The 24668-nt window shown below is 40.8% G+C and overlaps 1 protein-coding gene across 3 annotated transcripts in view; it reads right to left on the bottom strand.

The window, feature by feature from the left end:
- Positions 1-1624: 1624 nt before the first annotated feature.
- gxylt1b (glucoside xylosyltransferase 1b) overlaps positions 1625-24668 on the bottom strand; it is a 60114-nt gene continuing 37070 nt past the window's right edge. Inside the window, exons 6-9 of one of the 3 annotated variants that reach the window (XM_078220215.1) lie at positions 12103-12226; positions 10795-10967; positions 4221-4387; positions 1625-1757 (exon numbers count right to left, since the gene is read on the bottom strand). In XM_078220215.1, the coding sequence (XP_078076341.1) occupies positions 4226-4387; positions 10795-10967; positions 12103-12226 (459 nt within the window). In that variant the 3' untranslated portion in view covers positions 1625-1757; positions 4221-4225. Of the gene's footprint in view, positions 1758-1955; positions 4388-10794; positions 10968-12102; positions 12227-24668 lie in introns of those variants that run through there. The other 2 variants (XM_078220217.1, XM_078220218.1) reach the window with 2 other exon arrangements.

The following is a 24668-nucleotide window of genomic DNA, read 5'->3' as shown; positions in this document are numbered from 1 at the left end:
GGAGCTACAGATAGTGAGGAGGATTGCCAGAGGATATAGATAGGCTGGAGACTTGGGCAGAGAGATGGCAGATGGAATTTAATCTGGACAAATTCAAGGTGATGCATTTTGGAAGGTCTAAGGCAGGGGGGGAAGTACACAGTAAATGGCAGAACACTTTGAGTCATTAACATATAGCGGGATCTAGGCATACAGACCCACAATTCTCTGAAAGTGGCAACACAAGTGACTAAGGTGGTCAAGAAGGTGCATGGCATGCTTGCCTTCATCAGTCGGGGCAAAAATTGGCAAGTCATGTTGCAGCAATATAGAACTTTACTTCGTATAGTTCTGGTCGCTACACTGCCAGAAGGATGTGGAGGCTTTGGAGAGGGTACAGAAAAGGTTTACCGGGTTGTTGACTGGTTTGGAGCTATTCGCTATTAGGAGAGATTGGACAAACTTGGTTTGTTTACACTTGAATGTTGGAGGCTAAGGGGCGACCTGATACAAGTTTACAAAATTATGAGAGGCATGGATAGTCGGAGTCTTTTTTCTTGGGTAGAAATGTCAATTACTAGGGAACGTAGGTTTAAGATAAAAGGGGGAAAGTTTAAAGGAACACAGAGGGTGGCAAGTGCCTGGAATGCATTGCCACAGGTGGTGGTAGAAGCAGATACAATAGCAACATTTCAGAGGCATCTCGACAGACACACAATACAGATATGTACAGGCAGCGAATAGAGGGATGCAGACTGCAAAGAAGCAAAAGGTCTTTAGTTTAGAGAGGTATCATGTGTCAGCACAGGCTTCTGGGCTGAAGGGCCTGTTCCTATGCTGTACTGTTCTAATCTTTATATACCCCTTAAAAGCATGTAGATGCACTGCTGCTGAATATCTGACAAGTTTTTCTTAAGGGAGCCATCAAATGTACCAAATGAGGCCTGGAAAATGTTCTAAATACAAACAATTACGACCTTAGTTAAAACATTATTGTATGTTTATCCCCTTGCTGCCATTAGTTCAATAACTTTATCCAATGAGGAACAGGAGAATCCTAGTTTTGAAGTTAGGCTCACCATAGCTGGGTTTCATTTAACATTTATGCAAAAATGCTGAATGTCTAGGAGCAACGATAATTAAAATCCGTATTCCAAGTATTACTAAAAGTCTCCAGCATTCAGCTGTTTCTCCAAAATATGAACCTCAAACATACAAACTCCTTCTTAGCAGGCTGGCGGCTGTAATGTTGGCAAGTTCTGTCTTCAGCTGTGACACTTACCTTCTTCTGTGGGGGTAATCTGTGCTTGTTGCCTTTAGTTATTTTGTCGTTTAACAAACCATGTTCTATGTTATCTGTGTATTGGATTCAGAGTTAAGTTATTAAGCCACAACATATTTTACAAGTCTTACTTTTGTCCAATGTTGCAACAGTCCTATACAACTTTGGCCCTTTCTAGAAACTTTATCCATTATGTAACATGATGCAGTACGAAACGGTAAGTGGACTTTGAAGAGGGGTACACAATTTTCCACAAGTTTCTTCCAGGAATCACTTGTCTTGCTAATTATAGCCATTTTTACTGGTGATCAGGTTCCAGGAGAGCAGGGTTCAAGCAGAATGCAATGTCACAGCAGCACTCATATCCTGCTGCTAATCTTTGGAGGGCTGGACCAAAGGGAAACTTGGGTTCCATCTGTACTCTACTTTTGAGATACACAACTTTAGATCCTAGGTCTCAAAGATGCAGGTCTCAGCTTGTTCATATTGTTTTGTTCTGGTGGTGAAAAGAATATGACAGTCTAACATCATTAGTATACAAATATAGCTCAAATCTCACCCAGTTTTTGACTATTTTGCCATCTATTATCTCAACCTCCAACAATGTTAGTTGGCATACCAAATGTCAGATGAACAAACCACGACCCGAACACACAACTTGCTCTCAGAAACATGATGCATAATGGTTCACATCCAGATTTTGTATTTAATTTTATTTCAGTAAAAATGTATATTCTATATTAATGTTTACCATTACAATATTTTGACACATAATCAATGTCAGTTATTAAAAACATCTAGATGCAGATTTCCATGTTTACATATAATTTACTATGACTTGTAGAAGCCATGTTACACGAGAAGTTTCAACCTGAAAGCATTAAAATAATTAACACTCAAGCTAATAAAATAGTGGCTCAACTCTCATGAATTTATCATTAAATTTGAGGCAACTGAATGCATTTTTATCTGCCTCCTTTTGTTTTTAAGAAGTGCACTTAACACTCTTTATGTCCATATTTTGTGACACCCAAGATTAGCAAGGCATTTCATTATATAAATCAAATGCTTTCCCGAGTTGCTTTCAAGAGCATGTCATGTCTGTAACATTAGCTGTGGGTTTTCTTTACTCTGGTTAAATTAAACACATTTACTTCATTAGTTTCATATATGGAGACTTCAAAAGCTCACTAAAAGCTTCTATTCAATTAACGGCAGAGTCAAGTAAACAATTTTAAGTAAAAAAATGTTAGCTGGGTTCCAGAGTAATAAGCCTGATATAAATAGTGCTGAACTCTACTGCAACTCAACACAGCTAAATTCAAATCATTTCAATTAAGTTGGGTTCAAAGTTAGAAGTCTATAAACGTTGCAACTTCCAAACATGCTGTTCTGACATTGACGATGTATATGTGAGCAATAAACACTACAGAAAAGTGGCAAAAATAGGCTTCCAATAATGGAACAACCATTCAGTTTGGTGGGGGGGTGTGGTAGTGAAAGAGAGAAGATGATGATCAATAACTGAAGTGGCAAAGTTTTGTGAAGCAAGAGAGATCACACACATACCAAACTTAACAAAAAATGAACTAGTTCAGTTTTCATATTATCACTCGTGAAATTCTGTTATGCCTGCAATTGTAATAATAACTTTCAGAAGAAATTTCAGAAGTAGTTTAAGTAAATTGTGCAGAATTGTTCTGGCTCTGCCCATGAAATCACTGCACTCCAAAAAGTAGGTGTGCGGATCTGATATTATTATGCGATGTACACAGTGAGCGGATTTTCCACACAACCCGCTGGCTGGTCCTGTTGTCGTCCACGGGGACTCCCATTGAATGCACCCCACACCATCGGAAACCCACGGCAGGGATGTTCCATCGGTGGGACAAGAAGATCCGGCCAGCGTGAATGGTCGGAAATTTCTGGCCTATATGTGTATATATCCAAGTCACATTTCTAAACTACTAATATAACCCAATTTTACATCATTAGCTGAATTATTAGTTTTCATAAAATGCTAAATTCCCAGAAAGCCTTCAAAAAAATATTTGGCTGGTGGCAAGACCTACAAAACTCTTGTCATATCTACTATTTGACTGTTAAGAGACAATGAATACATTTCAATGCATCCAAGGTGGTGATTTTCAGTTAACGTTTAAAATACAGGAGACATTTTTCTTTCAATATCAACTGTAAAACAAATTTCACTGACTTGCATTAAAATGGATAGAAAGTTATTTTTGAGCTTTGCATCTGCATATTTCAGCTGCAAGTTTATCTGCCATGTAGACTTACTGCACTTAGATTCACCATTACTCTATACACAAAGCAATTTGGTTAAATTTATGCAAAGATTAAAACATTGATCTTGTCCAGCGTTTCTTATTGACAAGATTTCAATTGACTAAAATGAACTATTTTTAGTTGCTCAGTTTCTACCAATGACCAGGCAAACAATCAACTCAAAAGTACTAATATTTTGCACTTTATTACATTATCCAGTGGCCCCAACTGATCCTTAAACTGGAGCACTAATATGGTGTACTATTCAAGACCTGATTGTCATAAACATACAACACACTCCTGCAATTACTTTGCAACACACAAGTAGAGATTAATTGCCATAATTTCAAAATGAAAAGCACAGATTGTCGTTAATTCCAGTAAATCTTCACATGACAGAATAACACTCCTTTCTCTGTAAACAAAGTCTTTCACTAAATAAATTCTTCAATTTAAGGTAAATTAGTGCTCAAGTGTGAGATAAGGATTACATTCACAGAAGTCATTCTTGAGGTTTCAGTGTAGATACAGTGCTTGGTGGGAGTTCTTTCACTTCTGTAAGTCACCTCAATATTCCTCCAGACCTTTATTTAGGTTGTAACTGTAAATATGAAAACTCAAGTCCCTGCCGTTCAAGACAAAAAGACACAAGAGAAAATTTACAGTAATTTACCAAAATCACCTTCCTCTTGAAATTTTGTCCTGTAAAGTTCTTACACTCTTCAGCAGCTGTTGTGTAAAGACCTGATGGATCCTTCCACAATATGTATTTGTAGTTTTCTGTAGTTCTTTTTCAAGTGGATGTAGGAGTGAATGGATGGGATCTTCCCAAAAAGGGTACTGCAGAGATTACAAGACAACATACAAAGCACGAATGAATTACTTATATTTGAAGTAAAAACATACAGTTCAGTTTGTCTGAAAAGCGAAGGTAAATTTGGGCTTCAAATACCTGCTTTTTAAAATTTATTCTTTCATGGGACATGGGCATCACTGGCTCAGCCAACATTTTTATTGCCCACCTATTAATTGCCCTCGAGAAGATGGTGGTGAGTCATCTTCTTGAACTGCTACAGTCTACATGGTGTAGGTACACTTGCAATGCTGTTTGAGAAGGACTTTCAGGATTTTTATCCACTTTCCAGACAGTGAAGGAATGGTGATACTGTTCCAAGTCAGGATATGTGGCTTAGAAGGGAATTTGCAGGTGATAGTGCTCCCATGCATCTGCTGCCAATGTCCTTCTGGGTAGTAGAGGTTGTGGGCTTGGAAGATGCTGTTGAAGAAGCCTCAAGAAGTACTTGTGGTGTATCTTGTAGATGGTACACACCACTGCCACAGTGTGTTGGGGGTGGAGGGAGTGGATGCTGCAGGTCGTGGATAGGGTACCAATGAAGCAAGCTGCTTTATCCTGGATAGTGTTGAGCTTCAGGTGTTTTTGGAGTTGCACTCATCCAGGCAAGTGGAGAGTATTCCATCACACTCCTGGTTTCTGCCTTGTAGATGGTGGACAGGCTTTGGGAAGTCAGAAGGTGTGTTACTCTCCACAGAAAAGTCAGGAAAGAGAATTTCTAGTCTCCGGACGTGCTCTGGTCGATGGTAACATTTGAACATTGAACAATGACCTACCTTTCAGATGCATCTCAGATTTTCAGGAATTAAAATGACGGTGAACATAAATTTTAGTGAGCAGTGAGAAGATAACCTCACAATAACCATTTACAGTTTATTATCTCCTAACTTCTTGATTAGTGAAATAAACAGATGTTCCTGTAAATCACTTCATAAAATGTGGTAATGAGCTGGTACATAGCACTGGTATGGGTCCACCCATCAAGCTGTCTACAATTTGATCTATGGAACTTCAATGATAACATAGTCATTATTAGCAAGGATTTTGGTAAAATATCTTTTGAGAGCCCATGTATACCACATCAACTGCATTAACTCTTTGTTACTTGATCAGAAATCTCAAGTTAAATATAATTTGCCTTTAACAAATCCATGCTGGCTTTCCTTTATTAATCCACACTTATGTGTGGGGGTTGGGGGTGTTCCCCTTATCCGCTGGGGGGTGGGGGGGGGGTATACTATAAGAAGGATGTGGAAGCGCTGGAAAGAGTGCAGAGGAGATTTACCAGGATGCTGCCTGGTTTGGAGGGTAGGTCATATGAGGAAAGGTTGAGGGAGCTAGGGCTGTTCTCTCTGGAGCGGAGGAGGCTGAGGGGAGACTTAATAGAGGTGTATAAAATGATGAAGGGGATAGATAGAGTGAACGTTCAAAGACTATTTCCTCGGGTGGATGGAGCTATTACAAGGGGGCATAACTATAGGGTTCGTGGTGGGAGATACAGGACGGATATCAGAGGTAGGTTCTTTACGCAGAGAGTGGTTGGGGTGTGGAATGGACTGCCTGCAGTGATAGTGGAGTCAGACACTTTAGAAACATTTAAGCGGTTATTGGATAGGCACATGGAGCACACCAGGATGATAGGGAGTGGGATAGCTTGATCTTGGTTTCAGATAAAGCTCGGCACAACATCGTGGGCCGAAGGGCCTGTTCTGTGCTGTACTGTTCTATGTTCTATACATTAAAGTTTAAACTTTCAGATTCATAAAGGGCACTCCGATCTCAGATTCCTGGCGTTGCTGGCATTCTTAGACCATACCCCTCCAGCTGGCTGAGAGATCCTCATCAGCACTCTGAAATTGCAGAGTGCCATTGAATCAGGTGGGAAAAGGCAGCTGTGAAGCCGGCAAGTTTCACACAGTTTTTTTCACCTGATCCAACACTCTACAATTTTGGGAAGATTGCACGCACTTTTTTTTCCCCCTCTTCTGCTTACTTATTTCTCTGTTACCTGTCCTTATAGCACACATTTATTTAACTTTGTGCACTGTTTGGCTTCTGCTTTAGGAGGTCCCAGGTGTGAGCAGGCTGGGAAAGGAAAACAAAACCAGCAGGGACAGATAAGCACCTTGCGTGAAGTAGACATTGAACATGAGACCTCACAGCTGTTAAAAGACACAGAGGGGAATGAATACCTTTACCAGTCAGGTGCCTATTAAGGAGCGAGTTGTCACTGCTTAAGTGCACTATGAAGCCAACCAGCCAAGTCACCCCCATCTTCGGAGGGAAGCCCATGAGGTTTCCCCCCTTCCCTCCTGCACAAACCACCCCCCCCCAAAGCAATGAGAAAACTTTAACGCAGGCCATTTATCTCCTTGCGCACCCTTGGATTCCAGGGCACCAGGGCTTGACTTTTCAAGAGCATCACCAAATCATACCTGGATGATTTCCAGTTGGGGAGGTGGGTGCATTTGTGGGAGGTCACTGATACAGCCTGCTAATGAAATGCAAATCACGGGATTTGCATAATTATTCAGTTCCCGCCTGGGAACTGGTCTGGGCTGGAACCAGATTGGGGATGGCAAGGTAGGTGTTTTGCAGCAAGTTTGATGCCCGTTGGGAATCCCGTTTTAGCCCCGATGCCCCGCCAGCGGCGGGTGGGACTGGTGAATTGCGCCCCAAATATCTTTGTATCAAAACTACTCTGAGCATTTGAAGGGCCAATTTAACAAATATATGAAAAACTTTCCATAGCTTCACACTCTCACTTTAAATGTTACAAAATTTAACATGAAGTTTTGTATCATGCCTGAAGTATTAAAAGGAGAAAAAGCACCGATATGCCTTTACAGAAAATGCAAAACAATTAGATCTACAGCAACTATAGCTTTTCAACTAACCTTACCGCAAATAAACACAGAGCTTATGATCCCAATCTTTGAACAATATCAACAAGTATTTGAAAATTAGACTTTATAGTCTTAAGGGACAATTTCTACAATTTTGCAGCAGAATAATTCATTGCATTTTACAGGATGCAATATTCCTGTCTCTAAGAGTATGAGCATTAGAGATTTTTATTCAATAACAAATTTTATACACCCAAGGCAATAACTAGAATTGAATGAGTTTATGCAAGTCTTAAATTGTGAAAACAACCAGAATGTTTTCAAAAAATATTTTCATGCTCTCAAAAAAAAAGCTTTCATGTTTTTATAGTATTTTAGTGTACTGACCTTAATTTTAGCACACACGCAATACAAAACAAGACCATGAAGGAAATTGCATAGAATGATGAAAGCATTTTGCCTGTACCATTTTTATGATACTCACAGGACAAAGGCCACAATCAAAATTTTATAGCAATACATTTCCGCTGTGATCAATACAGTCCTAAACAGCAGATACCTTAATTTCTATAGTGAAAATCTCTTGTCAATTACAAGCTCGCTACTTGATATTGATTTTTCAGATATAAATTTTATAATTACTTTCAGACATTCTCCACTTGAAAGTCCAGAAGACACTATTTTACCATTTTGATTCCAAGTGCTGGGCGGCCTTGAAACTGGGAGTGTTTCAGATCCGCCTTTTAGACCCGTTCTCAGACGTCCCCATACGCACTCTACGTGCAAAAATATCAGCGATTCCGAATCGCGCTGCACAAGCCAGTGGGCCGGGCTTAACGTGCCCAAAACCCTGCAGCTCCTCCAACTGCGCATGCGCAGAATAAAAAATGATAGAATGCTGTTCCCCTGCCACATCCCTCCCCGGCCTGATAATGCCTCCCCCTGGCCGCCCACAGACATTACCCCCTATAACATTACTGACTCCCTTACCCCCCCCCACATCCCCTCCCCCCTTCCCACCGATCCCAGGCAGAATGATCCATCCTCCCCCTTCCTCCCACTGATCTCAGGCAGAGTGGCAGTGGACCCACCTCCCCCCCCACCACTGATCTCGAGCAGAGAAACGTTGGACGCTAGGCACTTACCTCCTCACTAACTGGAGCGCCCAAATCGGACTTATATGGAGCATATCTGTTTTGCACCGATTCTGGATGGACGAACGCAATGGTGAAGGAGGAAGTGCCAGTAAAGTTGGGCGTGCAGCCCATTAAGTCAATTTGAATACATGCAAATGCATTTAAATGGCCGTCGCGCCTGTTTCGGGCACGATCCTGATCGCAGCCATTTTCGGGTCTTGGTAAAGGGAGAAACAAGTGTAGAGGTGGGCACAGATCGCGCTTCACGCCCGACTTCACCAAGTTTTTGCGCCCGAAAACAGGCACAACACGATGGTAAAATCAAGCCCTCAATGTCTAGAACCTACTGGTGCAACTAAAACCAAAGCTTAATATGATCACTAATACCAGCAACACAGATAGCACTGGTGAGTTCCTAGAGCACTTCCAAAACCTCCTCTTTGAGACACAGTTTGCCCAAAAGGCAGAAATGCCAACAATATAAACAAAAGAAAGAGAATTAAATAACAATGGGAAACTCAGATGAAATGTACTTAGTTACGAAAGAGAAAATGAGAACACCTCAAGTAGTGTAGAAGTATTAGCACAAATCTATTAAAGAATAGTGTTTATGTATTCCCTATAGTGATGGCCTCTCAGTTTTGGCTGGGTGGTCAGCATAGATGGTGGAGGTCAGCATGGTGAGTAAAGGAAAACTAAAATTAATTTTGGCTGCAAAAAAAATGAAACAATTTAGCTTATAGGAAGCCATGAATTGTCACATTTTCTCTGTAGTTATCTTCCATATTCAGAATCATAGAACGATTACAGCACAGAAGGAAGGCACTTGACCCATCACATGCATGCCAGCTCTCTGCAAGAGCAATTCAACTAATCCCACTGCCTGGTAGCAAATTTTCTCTTCAAGCATTTATCCAATTCCCTTTTGAAAGCCACAATTGCACCTGCATCCACACCACACCCTGAAGATTTACAGTCCATATCCAAACCACTTGCTGCTTAAAAATGCTTTTCCTTTTGTCACCATTGCTTCTTTTACTGTCTGTACTACATCATTGCTGTCATGTTCTTAGCTCTTCCTAGGTCAAGAATTTTAAAATAGGAGTGAGAAAGGAAAAATGATGAAAAACAGGTTTCAAAGCAACTAACTTTGGCAATAAAACGGAAAAGGAAGGGACATTATAGGGTCACAATGCAATGAAGCAGCAACATGTACCATCATGAAGTGGCTCTAACAACCTGAACAGTAACACTATAGGGAACTTGCAGTAAAGACATATTAGCAGAATCACTATAGAGCACTGTGTGTCCTAGATGGACACTAACATTAGCAGAGATTTTGGGTCAGGCACTCTTTGGGGCAAGAGTTGTGTGTGCTAAAGGGTTAATTATGATGGCAATTATAAAAATTTAATTAATATTTCCATCAAATTCACTGACTGGAAAATGCTGCCACTCTCTGTTGTTAGTTGAACCTTATTAGAGAGAAGTTGACCCATGGAGGTTGATCATCTTCAAACAAACTATTAGCGCAGCGATCTGAGCCTGGTCTCTGTTATTGAACAGCTGTAGCATCTGAAGACAGATTCCATGACCATGTGGCAAAAAATGCAGACATTTCTCTGCATGCTTCCTCCACTCAAGATATGACGCTGAACAATACAGGCACAAATTGGATAGACATCACAACATGGCATCACTAAGCTCAACTCTGGATTGATGCAGAAACTGCTTGAAAATCGGAGATAATCATGCTATCCAGAGGTATTCATACTTTCAAAAAAATCCTTCGTGAAACCAAGGAAAGAAATGCTCAGTATGAAAAAAGACAAAACAGCCAACTTCATTTAAAATTAAAATATATTAATATGCATTCTATTAAAAAAAAGCACTGATGACATTTTATAACTTGTGACAGAAACAACCTTATGATACATTAACTTATAAGGATTGAGGTTAAAAGAAGCTTACAACTTTAGCACACATGAATTGGGAGGGGGGCTCATTACATGCCAGAATTCTGCCTTTAATTGATGCAACCTTACTGTAGAATGAAAAAGAAAAACCACCTCTTTGTGCATTGGACTAATTACAAGGGTCATTACTATTGATTTGTAGTGAAAAATAACTACCACAACATCATATTTCAACACAGGAAACCATTGCTTGAGATTCCCAATCTTAAAAATCATGTAACAGGAACCAAGTAAATAACCTCTTAGAAGGGAAAAACGAATACGCAGAGCAGCATCAGACCCAGAGGCAGCCTCGTTGCGTAGATTTCAGGAAAATACTTCTTCACAATGGTACTAGAATGTTCCACTTACTGTGCATCAATTGATCATTTCAAACAGAGGGAATAAAAGACCTTTAATTATTTTCGGCCCATATTTTCTGGGCTGCGGTACTTACACTTTTTATTGCTTCATACACAGCCCTGAAAGCTGGCTGCTTTTCATCATGGTAGACACCACGGTTTCCATGAAGAACAAAGATTCCTTCATCCTCTGCTGCTTTGCAGTTGCTCCCATACATACAATGGTCAGGACGATAATTCCATTGACATGGAAAAATAAACAGGCTTTCTATAATAGGAAAAAGAGCAAAGCATGAGATAGTGCAATGTAAATGTACAAAAGTAAAGACCTGTCTAGAAAATGGAGTTAAAAATAATTAGATCTTTAAAAATCAATGAAATGATTTGCAAATATTCCTTGTCAATTTTGCTGGTAACTGGCCTTTGTTCTGGATATTGTCAAGCTACTTGAATATTTTTGTAATTGCACATGCAGTTAAGTAAATCCATTCCATTAGACGATGGGAAGGCTTTTCGGAGTAAGAAGAGCAGTCACTCACCAAAGAATATCCAGCTTCAGACCTACTCTTGTAGCCACAGTAATGTGGCTTATCACGTTAAAGTCAATGATAACCACCAACCACGCACCACCCCCCCACCCCAAATATCACGGGGAAGTGGTTAGATTTTGTGTTGGAGATGGACATTGATTGTCACCTGTGGCATGAATACACAGCTGTTCCAAAAGCAGAGTCAGCTGTTGTCTCTATTCAAAACAGAAACATTCTTGCAACATATCTGCAGGGATTTTTAGACATCCAACATATCATGTTTTTTTTTAAAAGCCTAAGCAGCTCTTAAAGCAATGTAGAGAAAGGGGAAGAGAGAGTAAAAGAGGGAAAGAGTGGGAGACAGTGAAAGCAAGAGAAGGCTGAAAAGAAAATGAAAGCGTGAGCAAGGGGAATAGAGTGAGTAAGCAAAAGAGAGAAAAAAGCTGCAAAGAAAATGAGAAAGGAAAGAGTGCGAACAAGGGGAAAGAGTGTGAGCGAGAGCAAGGTAAAAAGAGAACAAGAGAGCGAGAAAGGGAAAAAGTACGAGTGAGAAAGGGGAAGAGAGGGGGAAGAGAGAAAAGGGAAAAGTGGGAGTGGGAGAGGGGAAAAAAGAGAGAGCGCAGAAGAGAAAGAAGAAAGAGAAAGAAGAAAAGAGAGAAAGGAGAGAAAGAAGAAAAGAGAAAAAGGGAGAGTAGCAGGGAAAAGGGTGAGATAGAAAGGGGAAAAAGGGAGAAAGAGTGTGAGAGAGAAAGAAAAAAAGAGAAAGAGAGCCCAAGCAAGAGAGCAAAGAGGAAAAGAGAGCAAGAGGGAAAGAAAAGGGGAGGAAGAGAGAGTGCGAGAAAGGAACAACAAAAAAGAGAAGCAAGAACAAACCTGGGTTGTGGTGGAAGACAATATTGAGTAAATCTTGGTCTCCCCAAGTAATGTTGAGCTTATACTTCTTGAAGAGAGGTAAAAGTAAATCTTCCCATTTCAGCCTCGCAGTTGTCATATCATTCTGTGATAGAAAAATTGAACATAAAAGTAATTTTAATGCTGCAATTTGCTGCATCAGTAGTTGAGAAAGTGGCCAAGTAATATTTCTAATCAGAGTTTCTAATAGTAACTGATAATTACAAAGAAAAATATCCAGGTTCTTTACAAAATATTTGATTAAATTCCTCAAAAATCCAGTTCCAGACACCACTCAACAAGTTATCATCTGCCTGCCAAACAAAGATATCTCAAGTGGAGGTTTCTTCACAACGTCAACTATTAATTTTTTTGGACAGAAGGAGAATAAGTGCATCCTTTAGTTATCAGATGTCATTACACTCTGTTTCTAATGATTTAAATAGATTTCATTCCCAGTTTATATTGGCACATGGAGGACAGAACAAACCAGAAACGGGCAAACATAAAAACGGCAATATAAGATGTGTCAAATTCTCTGTTTGAGAGCTTGGTGTTAAGTAACTCCACCAAGTACAATCTAATAACGGTTTGGTAACTTGGTATCAAATGACATTCTGCTGAATAATGTTTATGCTCGTCCCCAATCTTTACAAAATTGGGAGAGATGAGATGAATAACAGCAATTGACACCAAGCTTCATTATACTATGACAACTTGCAATATTCATGAAAAACACCAGAGCTTATTTTACAAAATTTATCTTCCCTGAAAATAGAGCTTTATGCCGAAATGTACAATAAACTACTGCATATAAAGCACAAAAAAGGCAGGGAACAAAAATAATAGTTGTGGAAATTGGTCACAGGAAGCTTTCAATGTGCATTATAAAACAGGGGAGTGGAGGCAATTGCATTGGGAGGAACTAGATACAGTAATGTTTAAGGAGGCACAACTACAGAAAAATCAGGATTGGAAATTAAACATCGAACGTGTAACATATTTCCGAAAGGCTAGAGAGGGAAAAGGAGAGATGGAGTAACTACACTTATTAGGGATAGCATAATGGCAGAAAAAAAAAGGGATGCAACTATCAGCACGACCAAAACAGTATCCATCTGGATAGAAATAAAAGATAACAAAGGATCAATCATATTAATCGGTGTAGTGTATTAGACTACCTTATAATGGAAGAGAGGTGATGGAAGAAATACGCAGACAAATTAAGGAACTGAGTTTTTTTAAAAAGTGGGAATTTCAACTATCCAAATATTAGTTGGGCAGAAAAGACATATGGGTATAGAGTGCCTACAATGTGCACAAGACTCCTTTTTAACACAGTGGGGACGATCTTACCAAAAAATGTCTAAGTACAGAAAGGGTGGTTAAACGGAAGACTTTCTTACCTGGCTTTTGGGCGAGTTCAAATCCAGAATTCATGCACTTAGTGCATGAAAAAAAATGGGCTGAACCATTCCTCGCCTGCAGGGGAAGGGGGCAAGGCCTAAATCACCAGCCAGCCTGCTATAGCATGCAGAGGGTGCTACTGAGTAAGTGCAGAGCTCTGCAGCTGCACATGCGCAATGGCAACGAGAGAGAGAGAGAGAGAGAGAGAGCTGTCAGGCCTCTGTTGCTGCTCAACCTACCCCCACCTCTGCTATTGCAGGGACCCATGGCCGATCACAAGCCCCACACCGCCCGGAAGTATTACCCCCACCCACCCCCACGATCTCCTGCATAGTGGCAGTGCAGCCCAACCTCCCGACCTGATCGGCCCACCCCAGCATGGTCCAGCCCTTTCAGGCCTCACCCCCCTCAGGCACTGCCTGATGGGCAATGCAAGTGTGTCAGGCTGGCACTGCTTATGGGGCATCCCTACCATTGCCCTTGACTTCCCGAGGAGGCCTCTGGCCTCCGGTTCTATCAGCGAGGCAATCATGACTGGTCCCCATTCGTGGGGGCCATACATGATCATCCCAGGAACGAATCTCTCACGGCGAGGCCACAAGGCAAGTGAGCCTGGACGATTGCATCCCGGGCTCGCCAATTACATTTAAATGAGGTTTAGAATACAATAAAATAATTTATTCAGTTTCTCGCCAGAAATGGGCAGGAGGCTGAATGCACCGGATATCTGGTGCCGGTCAGATCGCAAGAGGAGAGAAATCTGGCACAAACCTGGTTTCTCAGTTCTCGCACAATTTTACCAGCTCGCCCCACTCTCATTAAAATGCCCCCAATATGTAAAAAACACAATAAGGGGGGGGCTTGCTATTGGGTCTAGCGATGGGAAATGAACCAGAGCATATAGGAGAAGTAAACGTAGGGAAACATCTCGACAATCATATCTTTACACTTTAAGATGGTGATAGTGACATATATATGACATAAAATAAGGTTAACACAGGAAAGCTGGTTTCAAAGGTGTTGAGAATAGAACTTGTGAAAATAAAATGGGCAATAATATTGGCAAATAACATTGTAGAACAATAATGGAAAACATTTACAAACAGTGATCAGCAGAGTGCAGGAACAATATATTCTGCTAAAAGGAAAAAAAATAAACACTAATGCCGGCTCTTGCAAACTGGGTCACAACACTCCAATGGGGCAGTATCTGGGCCGTGAGTTGCCCACCCCTCCGAAACAGCAATGGTGACTGTGAAGAGCAAACTGCCCAGTCTGGGGTAGCCCTGGACGCACTGATTAATGCTGCTGAACAGCAAATGGCAGAAGGTGAGTCCAAAATGCCTTTAATATCAGACCACTTTAGTGACAAGTTTGAGTCTGTGCACCGATTTGACATAAGCACAGGCAGGCAAGTTTAATGCAGTTGCTGACTGAGTGCAGGAAAAACTGGATCGTCATGCAGCTGAGCCAGGAAAGCAAGTGGCACCTTCAAACATTGCTGTGTTTCTGCTCTTGTCGGCTTTTTGTTCAAGCCCCTTTCCCCAGGATAGTGACTCTTCTTCACATTCATCAGCAACCAAGCCAAGAAAGGTTGAGGACAGAGGGGAACAAAGGAGTAGAGGAAGTTGGGAAGCAGGACTGGTATGTGTTGGGGGGTAGGCGAGAGGGTTTGGAAATCAGGGTGTGTATGCACTGAGGGAGAGGAGCTGATTGCAATGTGTGCAGAGGGCCAGGGAGAGAAGGGCTTCACTGAGTCTTCTGTCATAAGGGTATGGGGAAAGCTTGCCTAAGACCTGAGTATGTTAAATAATACTTTTACGGAGTATTTTAAAAACTGATTTTCCTATTTATATTATGTATGACATCTGGTATGTTAATCTATAATATACAAAATGTGATTATATACCGAATATTACTATGTTGCTTCATTGTTCTTTTGTTTTTGCTGGCATCTGGGGTCACGTTAATTTGCAAGTGTTAAAACGGAAAATATTTGGAAAGGACTGCATTTTTAGGTTTGTGCAGTCCTTGACCAATTGCAAGTTCTTGTAATCAGTCCACCTATGATTTATCAATGGATCCCTCCAATACAAATACATTAAAGGCATTCCCTCAAAATGGTCCGTGAGCGTGTGTGTGTTTGTATGTAGTGCCTATTAAATGTGATTGATTCTATTTACAAATAACCCAGTTACAAAGCTGTGTCTTAAACCAGAAAAGGTTAGGTTGTTACAAGACTGCTGTAAGTTACTTAAATAAAAGTTACTAACTGAATACATACAAACATACAAATTAGGGGCAGGAGTAGGCCCTTGAGTCTGCTCTACCATTTAATAAATGATGGCTGAACTAATTTTAATCTCAACTTCACATTCCTGCCTGCCCTTGTTAACCTTTCACCTCCTCGCTTATCAAGAGCCTATCTACTTCTGCCAAAAAGGTATTTGAAAACTAGACTTCAAACACTTTTTGAAGAGAATTCCAAAGTTTTACAACCAGAGAAAATATTTTCCTCAACTCTGTATTAAATGGATGGCACCTTATTTTTAGTAAGAAGTCTCACAACACCAGGTTAAAGTCCAACAGGTTTATTTGGTAGCACCAAGACACTAGCTTTCGGAGCGCTGCTCCTTCATCAGGTAAGTGGGAGTTCTGTTCACAAACAAGGCATATAAAGACACAAACTCAATTTACAAAATAATGGTTGGAATGCGAGTTTTTACAGGTAACCAAGTCTTAAAAGGTACAGACAATGTGAGTGGAGAGAGGGTTAAGCACAGGTTAAAGAGATGTATATTGTCTCCAGCCAGGACAGTTAGTGAGATTTTGCAAGCCCAGGCAAGTCGTGGGGGTTACAGATAGTGTGACATGAACCCAAGATCCCGATTGAGGCCGTCCTCAGGTGTGCGGAACTTGGCTATCAGTCTCTGCTCAGCGACTCTGCGTTGTCGTGTGTCATGAAGGCCGCTTTGGATAACACTTACCTGAAGATCAGAGGCCGAATGCCCATGATCGCTGAAATGTTCCCCAACAGGAAGAGAACACTCTTGCCTGGTGATTGTCAAGCGGTGTTCATTCATCTGTTGTTATAGCGTCTGCATGGTCTCCCCAATGTACCATGCCTCGGGACATCCTTTTCTGCAGCATATCAGGTAGACAACATTGGCCGAGTTGCAAGTGTATGTACCGTGTACCTGGTGGATGGTGTTCCCACGCGAGATGATGGCATCCGTGTCGATGATCCGGCACGTCTTGCAGAGGTTGCTGTGGCAGGGTTGTGTGGTGTCGTGGTCACTATTCTCCTGAAGGCTGGGTAGTTTGCTGCGGACAGTGGTCTGCTTGAGGTTGTGCGGTTGTTTGAAGGGAAGAAGTGGGGGTGTGGGGATGGCCTTGGCGAGATGTTCATCTTCATCAATGACATGTTGAAGGCTCCGGAGAAGATGTCGTAGCTTCTCCGCTCCGGGGAAGTACTGGACAACAAAGGGTACTCTGTCCGCCGTGTCCCGTGTTTGTCTTCTGAGGAGGTCGGTGCGGTTTTTCGCTGTGGTGCGTCGGAACTGTTGATCGATGAGTTGAGCACCATATCCTGTTCTTATGAGGGCATCTTCCAGCGTCTGGAGGTATCTGTTGCGATCCTCCTCACATGAGCAGATCTTGTATATACGGAGAGCTTGTCTGTAGGGGATTGCTTCTTTAATGTGTTTAGGGTGGAAGCTGGAGAGGTGGAGCATCGTGAGGTTATCCGTGGGCTTGCAGTACAGTGAAGTGCTGAGGTGACCGTCCTTGATGGAGATGCATGTGTCCAAGAATGCAACCGATTCCGGAGAGTAGTCCATGGTGAGTCTGATGGTGGGAAGGAACTTGTTGGTGTCATCATATAGTTGTTTCAGTGATTGTTCACCATGAGTCCAAAGGAAGAAAATGTCATCGATGTATCTAGTGTATAGCATCGGTTGAAGGCCCTGTGTGGTGAAGAGGTCTTGGTCGAACCTGTGCATGAAAATGTTGGCATATTGAGGTGCGAATTTGGTCCCCGTGGCTGTTCCGTGTGTCTGGATGAAGAACTGGTTGTTGAAGGTGAAGACATTGTGGTCCAGATGAAGCGGATGAGTTGTAAAATTGCATCTGGAGATTGGCAGTTGTCAGCATTGAGTACTGAGGCAGTTGCAGCAATGCCATCGTCGTGGTGATTGTTAGGAAAGCCTAATTTTGCCATTTCTATAGTTACAAGACCACACCAGTGCATACAAATCCATCCAGCTTTTGGTGTCAATGTCAGTTTTCTGACTGGAAGTCACTGAGCTAGCTGTTGGAATTTAAGTGGTATCATTTCCTTTTTTCTAGGAGCCTAAACTATTTAGGAAAACAAACTTTAGTATTTTCATCCTCATTGAATAGTGTCCTTAAATTGAATATTACAATCAGTTCACCAGAGTTCAAGTTTATTGGAAGCTGGGAATCTCATTATCATTTACTGGATCATCAGAAGCATGATTTACAGAGTTATCACAAATGCGTAGCTTTGATTATAGCAGATTTTGTAAGAAAGCTCATCTTTATTTTAAACGGAGCCTTATAAGTGGCTGTTAAATCGCCTGACCTTTTACAGCTGCAATGTTTGTCATGCTACTAGAAGACTCCAAGTGGATTGGAAGTAAACATATCCAGATATACCCCCACGATTTGCCTGGGCTTGCAAAATCTCATTAACTGTCCCGGCTGGAGACAATACACATCTCTTTAACCTGTGCTTAACCCTATCTCCACTCACATTGTCTGTACCTTTAAGACTTGATTACCTGTAAAGACTCGTATTCCAACCATTATTTTGTAAATTGAGTTTGTGTCTTTATATGTCCTGTTTGTGAACAGAACTCCCACTTACCTGATGAAGGAGCAGCGCTCCGAAAGCTAGTGGCTTGTGCTACCAAATAAACCTGTTGGACTTTAACCTGGTGTTGTGAGACGACTTACTGTATTTACCCCAGTCCAACGCCGGCATCTCCACACCTTATTTTTAAACAGTGATTTCTAGTTCTAGATTCTCCCACAAGAGGAAACATCCTTTCTACATCTACTCTGTCAAGTTCCCTCAGGCTTGCATATATTTCAATCAAGTTGCCTCTTACTCTTCTAAACACCAGCGAATACTGGCCTAGTCTATCTAGCCTTTCCTCATAAGACAACCCGCCCATTCCTGGAAATAGGCTGGTAAACCTTCTCTGAATTGCTTCCAACACAGTTACATTTTTTTAATGAAGAGACCTATACTGAACATAATAACCCAGATGTGGTCTCACAATAAGACATAGAAGCAGAAGAAAGCCATTCAGTCAATTAAGTACTCCACCACCAATGCCCTGTATAACTGAAGTATAACCTCCTTACTTTTGTATTCTATATCATATACAAAAATTAAATTCAGATAAAGATGCTTATAAAGATAAGATTCGATTAAGTCCTTTAAGATATCATTGCAGGTTCATAGCTTGAAGTATTGGTTGTCTGGAATGAAGGGTTGTGTTCAGCAGCTGCAATGACTTCTGTAGTCAATTGGTTGGTGTTTGCCTTTTCAGCTGGACTCAGCAGGTAGCTTTGGGGAGCAAGTGAAGGTCCCCATTATTCACTGGTTCTGCCAGTATGCCATTGAAGACTACCTGGATTCATTTTTTCAAAATGGCTGTACTCAGTCAGACTGCTGAAAGCTATTGACTCATGCTTCTGTCATGATGATGTATACATAAAATGATCTCAGGAGACTCGGGTAGGTACAATTGTTTATTCTTCCAATACATGATGGGAGAGAACAATATCGGAGGAACCTCCGAAGCAGAACGCTATAGAATTGTAGTACCTCTTTACACTGATGATCACGTACGCAAAACATTGTTTAGATTTCAATGCTGTTTGCATACAGGTTTATATTAAACAGATATCTCTGGATCCTAGTGGTACATGGTTCACAGAATTTAGGCATTATCAGTCCTCCTTATCTTCCCAGAGGCCACACCTAATCTCTGTCTCAATGCTTGTCCCTTCTGCAATAAACAGCCAGCTGTTCCTTCCTTCTACAATAGACTGCCATGGCCTTGGGAAACTCATCCCACTGGTAATAGTCAAGTTGACCGCTTACATAAACTAGTGATAGCTATTGGTATCTTTTACTCCCAAGTACATGAATATTGGTTATGTCTTTTAATAAATTCATTAGTTTAATTAGTCTCTTCTAAATAATTCATATTAGTTTAATTTTTTTTTAAATTAACACTTTCATAAATGGTATTGGATTAGCTCCAGTCTGGGGCATAGTCCCATCCATTGTCTTTCAGATGAGGTCATTAACGTTTGAAATATTTCAACCACTAATTTAAATGGCTCCCATTCTTTCAGGAATGTTGAGATAGGAAATAGCTATTCACATTACCAGGGAAGCCAGTGTCAATTAGCTTCTATTAACACTTATAGAAATGCACATTGAATTTTAAACAATAGTATATCTGGATATGTTTACTTGCAATCCACTCGGAGCCTTCTAGTAGCATGACAAACATTGCAGCTGTAAAAGGTCAGGCGATTTAACAGCCATTTATAAGGCTCCATTTAAAATAAAGATGAGCTTTCTTACAAAATCTGCTATAATCAAAGCTACACATTTGTGATAACTCTGTAAATCATGCTTCTGATGATCCAGTAAATGATAATGAGATTCCCAACTTCCCATGAACTTGAACTCTGGTGAACTGATTGTAATATTCAATTTAAGGACACTATTCAATGAGGATGAAAATACTAAAGTTTGTTTTCCTAAACAATTTAGGCTCCTAGAAAAAAGGAAATGATACCACTTAAATTCCAACAGTGACTTCCAGTCAGAAAACTGACATTGACACCAAAAGCTGGATGGATTTGTATGCACTGGTGTGGTCTTGCAACTATAGAAATAGCAAAATTAGGCTTTCCTAACAATCACCATCTTTTCCTACTGGCTGATATACAAGTGCAATTTTTGGATATATTGTGTATTTCACAGGTTTAAAGCCCACTTAACAGGATAACATTGAAAGCAGCCAGCATTCTGTGCAGTAGTCAATTTGAATTTGCACATCTGGTTTAATTTAAGCAGTGCAGTCACACAGTAGCAACATGCTGCGTTTCCAATGTTCTGCACGTTGAATTGTGGGACTAGAAATGGACGGCAGGGAAGTGGAAATGAAAACCAAAGGGAACTAAGGGCTGCAGGAGATTGTCGGGGGAGCAAGAAAGGCTGGGGGAAGAAGCGAAAAGAGGAAGGAGGAAGCAAGGTTTGGGGGGACACGATGATGGCATTTGGAAAAAGGCACATGCGCGAGCATCCAGAATTTCCTGATTTCCTTTACCTGTTGGCAGCAGGAATTACAGTGCATATGGGTACATAGATAACAGATGATGGGAGAGAATATGAAGAGATTAGGAGAGAAACAATTAGGAAGGCAAAGAGGAAGCATGAAATTAAATTATCAAAGAACATAAAACAAAATAGTAAAATTTTTACAAGCACATTAATAAAAAAGGTTGGCTGTAATTCAAAGAAGACTATTAGGGATAGACAGGATAATACCATGGATAATGATAGGGAGATAGCAGAAATATTAATTATTTCACTTCAGTATTTACCGGGGAGATAGAATCGGTAGACATGACACTGAATGATGTATTGAACAATGAGATAACTGCATTTAAAATAAAGAAGGAGTTGCATTGAATAAACTCAGAGGATAAAGCCCCTGTCCAGTTGGATTGCGTCCACGTATTTTAGAAGAATCTATGGAAGAGATGGCAGAGAATTACTACACATATTTAATAATTCATTAGAAAAATGTGCAGTGCCTGAGGACTGGTGGCTAGCTAATGTGATTCCTATATTTAAAAAAAGGGACACAGAACATGTAGAGAGAATTATAAGGAAGTCAGCTTAACACCACTAGTAGGAAAGTTAATGGAACCCTTAAATAAGAGAATAGAAAAAAAACCTATAAATGAAAAATGCAGTGATGAATAACCACATGGATTTCAAATGGGAAAATCTTGCTTGACCAACTTTATCAATTTTTTTTGAGGAGATAACCAAGAGAGTAGATACTGGTCAAAGTGTCAGCTGTGGCTCAGTGGTAGCATTCTTACCTCTGAATCACGAGGTTTTGGATTCAAGCACCACTCCAGGACTCAAACACAAAAAAGCAAGACAGTACTGAGGTAGTACTACATTATTGGAGGTGCAGTCTTTCAGCATTAAACCGAGGCCCCATCTGCCTGTTTGGGTAGATGTAAAAGATCCCATGGTATTATTTCAAAGACAAGCACCTGAGTTATCACCAGTGTACTGGATAATATGTATCCCTCAATTAATACCAGAATAATATTAATATCAGAACAGATTTTCTGATTCTCACATTGCTGTTTGCGAGAGTTTGCTCAGTGCATGTTGGCACTTTTGACATTATAGCAGTGACTAGACTTCAAAAAGTACTAATTGGCTGTGAGGCACCTGGTAGAGATGAAAAGCACTATATAAATGCAAGTCTTGCTTTATTTATTAAATGGCAATGCATTAGATTTTTAGAATTTTCAAGAGGCCATCAATAAGTGTCACATAATAGGCTAATGAACAAAGTCAGAGAATGTGGAGTCAGGGACAAGCGGCAAAATGGATTGTCAGCTGGCTTTGAGATAGAAAGCAGAGAGTGGAGTATAGGATAGATATTCAGAGTGGCAGAAGGTGGGGAGTGCTGTTCCACAAGGATCAGTATTGGGATCATTGTTGTTTACAACTTATATTAATGATTTGGATGTTGGAAGCAAAAACACAATTTCTAAATTTGCAAATGTCACCAAATTGTAGGGGTGGAGGGGGATAGCCAATATTGAGGAGGACTACAACAAACTACAGAGAGGGCATTAATAAACCCGCAGAATGGACAAGTAATTGACAAATGAAGTTCAACACACATAAATGTGAGGTCGTACATGTAGTACAAAGAATACAGAGGTCACTTATTACTTGGAAATTTACAAGGCTGGTGGGGTAGAGGAACAAAGGGGCCTCAGAGTATAAGTATACCAGCTACTGAAAGTTGTGCTACAGGTTAGCAAAGTCATATATTTAAAAAGCAAACCAAACACTTGGCTTTATTTAGAGAACAGAATTGAAAGAAAGGGAAGTTGAACTAAACCCAGAGAGAGAGAATCTTGGTTAGGCTACTTACTGCATATTGTTCTAATTGCCAAAACGAAAAAAGGATACAGACGCATAAAGGATATAGTGTGCAAAGATTTATAAGTATGATACTAGCACTGCATGCATATACTTCAGGAAAAAATGAAAGACTGGGTCCCTTTTCTCATGGAAATATAAGGATTGAGGTGTGATTCAATAAAACTATGAAAGGTTTTGATAGAATGGATACAGAGAGAATGTTTCATCTTGTGGGTGTTATGATCCCAGCTGATCTTACAACTAGACATGTCAGATCCCAGGATGAAACCAGGCTTGATCCAAACTTTTATTCTTTTGTTTACAGAGTCATGGGAGTTAACTGAGGAACTTTTAACAAAAGAATAAAACATTTATTAAACAAGAAACAATTAACTATAATATACTGCTCCTTCATCTACAACTAAACCTTTACAGATAAATACAGCTCGTTATACTCTAAATTTCACAGTATGTAAACAGTCCATGCAAACAGATAGGCAACCTGTGGTCAGACGTACCGCACTCTGAAACCAAGAGACAGATGCCATCTCAAGTAACTTCCATGGATTTCTCATCAACTCCCCCAGATGCTTGTTACACTATGAGCCAACTGGTCTCACAGAACCTCTCTGTCCTTTAATTTGGGTTTCCAATCTTCACTCTCGAAGAATTTGCCTTGAAATATCCTCTAAACTATGGTTTCACTTGGATATTTTTAATAAAGATTCACCTCCAGGGTTTGGATCTCTTTTTACGATGTTCCTATCCCATGAATCGCCACATGCTTTCAAGCTTTGCCTTCCACTCTCTCTCAGATACTGAGCTCTCTGTGCCAACAGGACACCACTGCTTCACAAGCCCACAGTAAGAAGTTACCAACCTTTGGCTGTCTCCACTTATCTTCTGGCTTCTTACAAGCTAATTTTGCTTCACGTCTGCTTCCTGCATGTGTCTTTTACCTTGGAGCCTTTTGCTCTGTTTCTCACTCTTGACTTCACTAAACAGGACATTTTTTCAGATTTCTGCTCTTTTCCTTTGACTAGAAGGTCTTCTTGGGGCCTTTCTCCTGTTCGACCCCTGGCTTTAGTTTCTTCTTTAGTTTGAGACTTGCTATCTGTGCCTTTCCATATCCTGCCCGATCCGGCACTTTATGGAATGTTCCTTTCTTCGAGGTTACTTACCTCCTATTTCTGTGGATTTGTCTCCAATGCCTTATTGCTAAGCAACAGCTGAGTTTTTTTCAAAACTTCCTTTCATGAGTAGTAAAACTTTATTGAAAATGCAGCTATACAAACAGCTCCAGACTTACTAGCTGGAATTTTATCCCCCGCCCAACACAGGAAAAGGAGCGGACGAGGGGTGGACAATGGAAAGGTCCGTTGACTTCGGATGGGATTTTACAATTTTGGGACAAGGTCATAAAATCCTGCCTGTTGTTTCCACTTTAACAGAGAAAACTCTAAATGAAACCCACAGATAAAGAACATAAATTAAACTTGAAACTATATCTTGCACCAACACCCATAAATACAACTGATTTAACTATCTCTATTGCCTAACGGAGAAGAACATAACTGGAGGCTCCACCCTCCCCACCACCAACTGCTGGTAGTGCATGTGCCTCATGCACTCCAGTCACCATGACATTAGAGCAGCTGCACTTCAAAACAACAATCACTAACTAAAGCTGACAAAAATGTGTGTTGGGCGGTGCTGGTTGTAGTGGTGCGGAGACACCTGTCACTGGCGTGTCGGGGGGCAGGTGAGAGGTCAGGAGGCACGAATGGGCATGGGTCTCAAGCGAGAGTCTGGGGTGGTGCATGTGAGCGCGGTTGGGACGGGCCGCAGAGAGCACTGGGGCTTGTGACACACGCAAGGGGTATGTCGCCTGTTAGATCATAGGTGT

Source organism: Mustelus asterias, chromosome 9 (genome assembly GCF_964213995.1).
Source record: "Mustelus asterias chromosome 9, sMusAst1.hap1.1, whole genome shotgun sequence".
NCBI classification, from domain to species: Eukaryota; Metazoa; Chordata; class Chondrichthyes; order Carcharhiniformes; family Triakidae; genus Mustelus; species Mustelus asterias.
Note: the sequence above shows the minus strand (reverse complement) of the source record. Positions and strands in the feature narration are given on the sequence as shown.